This window comes from Nematolebias whitei, chromosome 14, assembly GCF_014905685.2.
Source record: "Nematolebias whitei isolate Nwh7 chromosome 14, NemWhi1, whole genome shotgun sequence".
In the NCBI taxonomy this organism is placed as follows: Eukaryota; Metazoa; Chordata; class Actinopteri; order Cyprinodontiformes; family Rivulidae; genus Nematolebias; species Nematolebias whitei.
In genome coordinates, this window is record NC_056511.1 from 46,600,001 (window position 1) to 46,610,247 (window position 10,247).

The window sequence follows — 10,247 nt, forward strand, 5'->3', positions numbered from 1 at the left end:
ATATATATATATATATACATATATGCATGTCACCAGAGTGTCTGCACTGAGAGTCAACAACTATTGTGACGACTGATATGTGCATGTGCATGTGCATGTGCATGTAGCTCGTTCACTGGGAGCTGCAGCAGTTTTACACAGCTGGGGGGAGCGGGTGAGGGGCTGGGTTTGTGTTCAGTGAGGGAGGGGAGGGGGGGCCACGTGAAGGCGCAGACTGGGAGAACAACTGGCAGATTTTCAAGTGTAATTATAACTACGTCAGGGGGTGTCAACCCCACTTACAAAAAGGGGCCAAAGTTAGACCCTTTTTCAAACTAAGGGCCAGTTTCAGAATCTGCATTAACTCTTGTCAGAGACCAGACAACTTTTGTTGGTCGCAGGTTCCTCAACAAGAGTTTAATTGGTCTCATTTTGACGTTCACTGTTGCACTTTTGACATCATAATCAAAGATTACTGAAAAAACTAAAGTGATAAAAGTATTTTACATTTAAAACAACATTTTGGGGGCCAGATACGATGTCAGCGAGGGCCACATTTGACCCCCGGGCCTTGAGTTGGACACATGTGCTCTACGTAGAGTATGAGACTATATCGCTTTATATCGAGTCTTAGTTTCATATCGCGTATGAAATTATCTCAATATTTGTGTTAAATATCCAGGTATGGCCCAGCCCCAGTAAACAGTATTTTAAAACCATTTTACCATATAATCAGTGGGACTGATTCAGTGTTTTGTGTTCTGGAGGTGGCGCAGGGCCAAGTACCACAAGAGTACTAACAGTGCACAAACAAGGAATTTACCACAAAAATGCAACTTGGTATGAATAAAATCCTGAAGCCAGTGGTTCTACTGGGAGCATAAAAGGTTCGGGTGTGGCCGGGCTCTGGGTTCAGGTTAGAAATGACAGCTCTACTGCAAGCGATATCCTACCATTCGTCTATTAATGATTCCGACTCAACACACTGTCAGAGAAAATGATAAAAGTAAAATGACAGCTTGAAGACTCAGAAATTAGAAGCGCACCAGTCCAGTGTGTTGAGTATTTCAGAGCTGAGCGCTGTCGCAGTCTGTTTGTGTTCATTCACTGCAGGTACACGTCCAGCTCTGTCAGCTGGCCCGTACCAGTTTATAATCCTTTCAGCTCCTTACACGTGTTCAGGTAATACTTTCTGCCAGCTAGGGCAAGTTTTACTTTTTGAGTTTAATTATAAAATGAAAATACCAATTATTACCATTTTGTGGGGGTTCATTTTATCAAACCACAATGTTGGGCGACTAAATGAATGTTTTTTCTTCTCTCGTTGATTTTTGTTTTAACAAACGGAAGTATCTGAACGGATCGTGTTAGTGCTGCATTTGATACATTTACAGTAATTCCAATATTTTGAAGCATGAACATGATATTGGGATTAGAGGAACAGCTCTAAAATGGTCTAATCATATTTATCTGACAGATTCCATTTTCTTTTCATGTTATTAATTAATCTTCCTCATACACCAGTTTTAATCTCCAAGTGTTCATATTGTCCCACAATGATGCAGAAAAGCTTGTCTGTGCATTTGTCATTCTAGGCTCGACTATTGCAAGGTTTACGTGTGGTTCCTAGAGTTTGTAAAAGTAGAGTGGGAGGCAGAGCCAGCTTCTCTCTGTGAGGCTCACATCCCGTCTCCTTAACCGTGGGTTAACGCTCTGTTCTTTATCCTCAATCAGAGTCAGGTTTCCTGAGCCGTCCCTTGGTTATGCTGCTATGTGGACTCGGACACACTGACCACGTTCCTTCACTCTGCCGCTGACTTTACGTGCACTATTCTCCACGTTCATACATGCAGCTGTTGTGGTCATGAACCTGCTTTCACAGCAGACTGTGCTGTTTCTGACCCTTTTCTGACTTGATCTTCCAGCAGCTGTGTTTTGGGTTCAGTACTATATTATAGGTACTATTTTTTATTTGAACATTTTACTTGAAACCTGAATTAAGCTGACTGTTGTAAATGCTTCGGATTTATGATTTGAACATTTTACTTATTTTATATTCTGAGTTTACATTTTTTGTGAACTTATGCTTCATAAACAGCATCAGGAGTTTGCCTCCTGTTTTTCTGGGTGGAGTTTACATGTTCTCTCCGTTTTCTCCGGGTGCTCCGGTTTCCTCCCACAGACCAGAAACATGCATGTTAGGCTGCAGTAGGTTAGTAAATCTAAATTTTCCCCAGTTGACAGAGTGAATGGTGCTTTGTCTCTATGTGTCCCTATGATGGACTGGAGACCTGTTCAGGCTGCAGCCCCCCCCCCCCCCACACACACACACACACACAGTGACAGTTGGACACCACCAGTATGGGCACCAGTGACCCCCACATCCCAAAAAGGAAGAAGCAGGTAAAGCTAATGGATGGATGGATTCATTCAACCTTTATTTCTACAGGTTAGTCCCATTGAGCCTCAGGGACTCATTTACAGGAGAGACCTGATCAAACCTCTAAATTTACACCGTAACGTGTAGCTTCATCATAATCACCATGCTATGACATTCGATGGTGGTATCTGATGCACAATGTAGACACGGTTTGCAATAATAAAATAAATGAATAAAACTGAGAGAAATAAAAAGAGGAATTAGAGTTTTTTTTGGTAAAAACCACATCAGAGCCCTTTCTGGAGCTCAGACAGACTTCACAAGTGAAACATCACTCGATGTTCAGATGAGCTGCAGAACACGTCCACTCAACACCAAACGTTCCTCTGACAGCTGATGATGTCACACACCAACTTTTGAATTGTCTTAAAATTAAAATCTTCGGTGCTCATGCTCTCCTTCCTCCTGCAGCTCCTTTTGATTAGACATCAAACTGTGGGTGTTGTTGTCTTCTTTAAGCCTGTGCGCATCACCGCTGTAGGACTAATAGTTCCTTCAAACCCCCATACAATGCAGAGCGTGAAGACACAAGCTTCCACAGATTCAGCAATATTTAGACTCAAAAACGTCTCTACAAACTGGAAGTGAACGGTCGTTTTAACTTGTCTTATTGGCAGCATAAAACACGTGGCCTGCAGAGGCGTGCACCTCCTGCTCATGGTTCAGGAGCTTTTAAGATCTGCTTTGTAGCTTTCACACAGTGACTGGTTGAGGCTTAGTATTCAGCTTGTTCCTGACTGCCTCTCGATAAATTGGCACTCAGGGAGTGACAGACAAAGGTGTTTGGTTACCATGGTTACGTTAAAAAATGGTGTTTTTTGCACATCTTGAGTTTAAACATCCAAATCTAGTTTGTATCCGTTTATTTGCTCAGATGGTTACAGAGCTGTGTGTGTGCAGCAGCTGCATCAGCACCCTTCACAAATGTTCCAGTTTGGCCTGAAGAAGCTTCGCGGGTCCATGAGCGTAATCCTCAGCTACGTCCACATCAACTCCACATCAACGTTGTCTCAGCAAGTTTGGAGATTTATTTTATGTCATAGCAGCAAGTTGTAATGTTACGTAACAAACACATACATACTTGTAAGACCATCAATGAACAAAAAAAATTTAGCAAAATGTATATATGTATATAATAATATATATATAATATATATATATATATATATATATATATAACAGCACTATTTCTCTCTTCAGTCATAGTTCATATTACGTATCTAATTCTGGCTGCTTGCTCTAACAGTGCTAAATATTCCCTGTACGATCCATAGAAGTGAGGAGAGGCAAAGAAGTAACGGTGTCGTGGGCGTAACATCTGCCACAAGTCAGAACAGTCACAGTCACAGGGAAGCACTGTTGCTCCTAACTCCATTACAAAACATGAGTTGCAATGACAGCGGACTGTCAGGGTCCGGCCGGGTATTATGACCGGTGGGTTCGTTTTTTCAAGCACAGTTCCAGCAGCTGGATGACATGGCACTTATGTAAGAACAAAGAGTGCGTGACAAAACATTCACGTGGAGACAGCTTCTGCTTTATGATAACAGCAGTGCAGACAGATACACAGCAATCCTCATATCAGGGAATTCAAACAGTGTTGCCTCACATTTTTTTGAAAGGAAGACAAGAAGTCACTTTTACACAAGTGAGGTGCAATTACAACATGATGGAAAATGGAAAACGAAACCATCACAAGTGAACCTGAAGAAAGCATCGGCTGCTGCCATCCGTTCTTTTCCAACACGGTGAGTCCAAACAGACACTTTTTATGGCGTTGCAGAAAGAGATTTTGGACTCACAGCTAGAACTGGACCAGTACCCGTTCTGCGCTGTAATCCCACCAGTAACTGGGCTTCCTGGAGCAGCATGTATTAAACTACTCAAGCTGAATAAGTTGGTCGTTTGGTGTAAATGCAAACATTTAGCACGCCTGTCACAGACACACTCAGAAGCTTTTCATTTCAACACGATCTTGTTCCGGCTCTGGGACAATTCTTGAATCTGATAAATATAGGTATATAAAAATACAAGGAGCATACCTACAGTACGTCCTGCTGCTCTTCCTCGGTAAACGTTTTTAATATAACTCTACATACACTCTATACTAATTATGACTGACTCTTAATTTGCATATTTTCAATTAAATGTCTTATACATCAATATATTTGAGGGATGATTGTTTTTATTTGTGGCTTAATACAAATGTTTAAGTTGTAACCACTGCAGTTAAGAATTCACTTGTTTTATTAGAGCACAGATTTTACTGGTATACATACAAATTATCTATTTACAATTCATTACTTGATTCAGGACCTTTTTACAGTTAAACTCGCCTTTGGTCCAATATGGTCAAACTGTGAGTGAAAGACATCGGAACAGAAGTTTTTTTTTAAACTTATTTAATTTATTATTTTTTTTTAACAATTTTGGGTGCCACAGAACATTTCACAGCTGATTTTAGTACATTCTGTGGAAAACAAATTGCACTAATATGTCAATAAAACAGCTTAAAGGCTGTTTGGTGTTGTGAATGCTGTCCCAGGTCAAAGGTCAGTGGATTTCCTGTTTATACAAACAGCTCCTTCTTCTCATGCTCACCGTAAAGAGACGGCAACCCTGCTTTGTCAAAATTTCAGTCTTGACTTTTAAAAAGTCAGGATGAAAATTTTTCCAATTGCTTATTATTGCAACTCCTATACTGCCCAACTTAACGTCAGGAAAAACAAGAAGGCAAGATTAACAGGTGCAGTGACAGACAGTTTCATGCAATGTTCAGATTCTTGTCATGTGTATAAAAGCATTGTGTCCATCAGCTCAGAGCAATGTCCCTTCTAACACACCTCAGCTTGAAGAATTGAAATTTGTTGGAAAGTTCTTTCCTTGACACATTCATGGACAGATATTAATTTTAATAATTTATAATAACAGTAACTGAAAAAATTATATAAATGGTAGAAATGTGTATTCATAGACTCCATTGAAGTTAGATGGAAACACCAGCATTCCATTATATTAACATGATTCAAAGCTAGCCATGTTGTGAGAATAAATGTCTTTATGAATACTATACAGATGTCTGAAGTGTCTACGGTGAGTTCGCTCACGTGAATGTGAAAAATCAGAGTTTACATTTTCTTCTTACATTGCTTTTTCTTTATTTTTCCCTCAATCCGTCTCTGACAAAGAGAAAAAATTAAAAAAGTATACGTATTGCTTAAAAAAATTCCCTTTAACAATGTGAAACATTCCATTCAACACTTCTAGGTTTGTTTTGACAGACAGAGCATTACATATTCAAAGACTCGTACAGAAAGATGCTATGAATCCAAACAACCAATGATGGAACGTGACAGTGACTAATTCCTGGGACCATTTGCTGGAGACTGTCAGTTTGAATGATCCTCCCTTTCAACCAGCAGGTGGCTCTATACAAGCACTGTTGCATGGCCCAGGTGAAGGGGAGGGATTGAGAGATGAGTCTGTCATGGTTACAATAATCACTCTTGGTGACTGTGGCCTTGGGGTGTTCAGTCTTTGTGTTACTGAGGGTCTGCAAACATGCTCTCCTTTCATCCCTCCCACCCAAGTCCACCTGCCTTTTATCTGTGAGTAACACTTAACAAAAAACAAAACAAAGGGAATCCTCATTTGCTTTTTCCGGATGTGCTGGACCCGCCTGCCCCACATTCCAACTTGTCAGCAATTTCAGACGTGTCTAACTTCTCTGAGACTTCACCTTTCTCTGAGCCCTGCTCCCCCTCCCCCAGCTCAGACCTTTCTGACTGCATGTCTGCGTCCCCTTCTGACTTCTCCTTCCTTTCGGAGTGGTCAGGGTCCATGGATGAGGTGCCTGGCTTGTCCCACTTAGCCATGTCGTCGTGTTCAGCTATGGAGGCGGTGATATTTGAAGTCCAAGCCTTCAAGTCCTCCTGCAGAGGTCAGCAAGAGATAAGACAGTTTATTCAAGGAATCTCCATGTGATGTGGCTAGATTTGTATTATTTTGTCATCAGTGACTTTAAGATTTGCATATTAACTGAAGAACCAAAGAGCAAAAAGTTGATTAAGGTCTTAGAATGTAACGGCAGATTGACATTAGTAGGAAAACTTTCCAAAAGTTCATTTTAATTTGTGTCCACATTATACTAATAGACCAACTGTCCCTGCCTTCTCTCATTGTTAGGAATTGAATCCATCATGAACTGCTTCATGGAAGACCACGCATCTTTGGAACCAGAGTCTGTGCACTAATAATGTGGGTCTTGAAGTCCTGCCTACTCCGCCTGCACACAATCATGGTGTCACGCGACATTTTCTTATGCATGAAATAACTATTTACATTTTTTTCATTTACCTTTTATTTATACAGGTAGTCTCGTTGAGCCACAAGAACTCATTTTCAAGAGAGACCTGTTTTTGAGAGCAGATGGTGGGGGTTAAGGGCCTTGCTCAGGGGCCCAGAGAGGGGCAAATGAGTTTAGAGGGAGGTGTGGGTGTTCGCCCTTTACCACCCACATTTCATGTTGACGGTACCGGGAGTTGAACCTGTGAACTTCCAATCACAGACTCATCTTCTCTAACCTCTGTGCCACCTTTACCTCAATTAAACTATTATTATTATACAATTAAACTTATTAGAAATTTTGACATTTTAACATACAGCAACAAGATAAGGACTATTTAAATGAATAAGAGTCAACACCTGAAAATAATGATTTGATGTGTTTTATTTATTTATTTTGGGCAATGTTGTATTTGTTTACATACAGAATGTGTTGGACTTAAAACTTGTGCTGAAACCAGAAAACATGGAGGATGGTTATGTTCTGGCTTCAACTTCTGGATTCCAGACTGAGGTGTACCTATTTTTTACAGTTTATAAATGGTAAATGGACTGTATTTATACAGCACCTTTCCATCTTATTTCAAGATACTCAAAGTTCTTTACACAACAATCTGTGCCTCATTTATTTATAGTCTTTGCGCAATTTCTGGTGACACCCTGTTTGTCTGTTTGGCATTTGTGACATGTAGCAATCTCAAATGACTGTAATATCAACAAGATGGGGCTGAAAAATACAGAAGCCTGGAAAAGGAAATATTGAAGTTGTGGAGAGTCAAGGCTTCAGTGGTAAAAAAAACACTCAGTCCTGTGATCAATGTTCCCTGTAAGCTGCGTATCTGTGCAATCGCGCACTGCTGGCACATTCTCTGCGCACAAGATAACTTATGCTGTGCAGTTAGTGCAACTGCACAAATGCCCAAACAAAATATCTAGTTATCTCCTGCTTTATAATAAACTGTCAGCCCGAGTGCAGCAGACCCTACAATTTGTCTGTATGCAGCGCAGAAATGTGTGCAGACTGGAGGGAAGGAACATCCCCCCCCGGTCAAATCAAACCTGTGTCATGTGAATTGTGTAGTGACAACGGAAGTTTTCAAAGAGGTAAAAAAATTCAACCAATGAAATCACAGGCAAACTTTCATTCCAACCAATTAATTATCTGGAGTTTCGGCACTGACATGCGAAGAAGCTGTGTAGCTACAAGCAATGTCCTTGGCTTCTAGCATTTTCCAAGCTTCAATCTGCATATTACATTGTATACAGAAGAATAATATTTAGGCCCGAGCAGTGAAGCGCTGTGAAGGCTTATTGCGCTGCGAAGGCCTATTGTAATCGCTCTGTTCAGGCCCGAGCTGCAATTTTTTTGGCAAATGAATTGGCCTTTTGGGGGCCTTAACATACCAAAACTCACCAAATGTGGCGGACGCATCAGGACTGCTGAAAAATTACGTATTTTAAGGACGTGGCAAAAATTGCAACAGAAACGGATCAACAGCACCACCTGGAATTTTTAAAAATGTCCTCCGCATTAACCTAAGTTTGTCGTAGAAACATGAAATTTGATACACTTGTCCAATTCCCCAAGATGCACAAAAAAAACCCCTCTGGCACCAACGTTGTATGATAAATAGGAAGGCAGCCATTTTGGAATGACTTCCCAAATTTCACACCTTTTTGTCAGTTTACAGCCTCCGCATTTCAACAAACTCCTCCTAGGGATTTCGCTCAATCGGTTTCAAACTTGGCCATTTTAGTCAAAAGGCATGGGGGAGGAAAAGTTATCTAAATGGTGCATTTCGGAGCATGATAAAGAGGCGGGGCCAAACCTCAAAGTTTGACATCTCGCCATGAAAAATGAAACACTAATAGCTCCTATAAGAAAACTGTCTGAGACATCAAACCTTCAGGGATTGACCCATATCCAGTTCCCTGCAAAACTGAATGGTCAAATCATGACATCACTTAAGCCACGCCCCCTGAAAATAGGAAGTGTAAAGTTTTACGTTTAACGGTCCCTATCTGACCCCTGTGATGTAATCAGCATGATAGTGTGTCCAGTGACCGAAGACATGTTGATGTAACTTACTTTCCCACACTGACAGTTTTGGGTGAAGCATGTGGGTGGCACGGCGTGGCGAAGTAAGACGTAACGCTGTCGCCATACAATTGGCTCTAAATTCCACAGATTTGAGCCGAGGTGCACCAAAATCACTATGATCGATCATGATCCACCCCTTGAACAGGAATCCATGATAAGTTGCCAAAAGCCTCCACAGCGCCCCCTAGAATATTTTAAAACATGAGTCCCAAGCCATTTTTTCGCTGATAATTATGAAACTCGGTGAACATCTGTATCTTCTCAGGTCCTATGAAAAAGTCTCTTGGAGCTCTGGTCCAAACTCAACATTTTGGGTCAAAGGGTCATTTTGGGGTCTTTCTAATGGCAAATTTTAACAAACTCATCCTAAGGATTTTGATGGATTGCCTTCAAACTTGATTAATATGCCCTTAACACATTGGGGCATAAAATTTATCAAAAGCTTGCGGTTTCGTATATGTTAAAGGGGCGTGGCCAGGCCTTAAAGTTGCACTTCACGCCATAAATTTCCAAACGCTATAACTTTCACATTGAAAGACCGAACTGCACCAAACTTGGCATGAGTCATCCCTGTTGGATGCCCGACAATCCTCTGTGGTTATATTCTTATGTCATCAAAGCCCCGCCCGCTCAGAACAAGAAGTCACTTTTTTACTTGGAAAGCTCCCTCTCGGACACCCTTGACCTAATCAGGATGATCTTGTGTTAGAAGACATTTAACAAGTTGGTCTGATTGCTTTAAAGCACAAACCGTTTTTGCTGAAGGATGTGAGCGTGGCGGCGTGGCGAATTAAGAAGTGACACCGTTGCAATACGTTTGGTTCTAAATTGTACCGATTTGAGCTGAGGTGTATCAAAATCACTTTGATCGATCATTATCCACCCCTTGAACAGGGATCTATGATAAGTGGCCAATAGACTCCACAGCACCCCCTACATTATTCCTACAGTTAGAGTTCAGTGATACATCATCCGATCTGAACCAGATTTATTGTGCGTAATCAGTGAGCACTTCTACACACATTGATATTGTGTAAAAAAAGTTAAATCTGGTTCTCTGGACATTCAAAAAAACAAACAAACCCAAAACAAATTGTAGAAAAGTTTCGTCTTTCATCCGAAAGACTTCCTCAGTCTGAAGACCTGTATTTAGCTCCGTCTTATAAATAGCACCCTCTCGCAGTGGATCAACCAGTTTGCTGCTGACAACCAGAACCAGCTGGTCACATGCTCAAGAAGGACCATCAGCCTAACAATGGATCATTAGCACCTGATGGCTGTTTACTATTCACATTTACTATGCATCACAAACAATGATGAGTCCAGCTACAGGCAAGAGGTGGAACACCTGGAGAGCTGGTGCAGAGAGAATAACCTTCACAT

The 10,247-nt window shown here is 41.0% G+C and overlaps 1 protein-coding gene across 1 annotated transcript in view; it reads right to left on the reverse strand.

Moving 5' to 3' along the window:
• Positions 1-6,066: 6,066 nt before the first annotated feature.
• Positions 6,067-10,247, reverse strand: part of LOC119420348 (spectrin beta chain, non-erythrocytic 4) — a gene marked incomplete in the record, with an annotated part of 111,203 nt that continues 107,022 nt past the window's right edge. Inside the window, 1 exon segment of the mRNA XM_037687734.1 lies at positions 6,067-6,351. Coding sequence (XP_037543662.1) covers positions 6,067-6,351 — 285 coding nt within the window.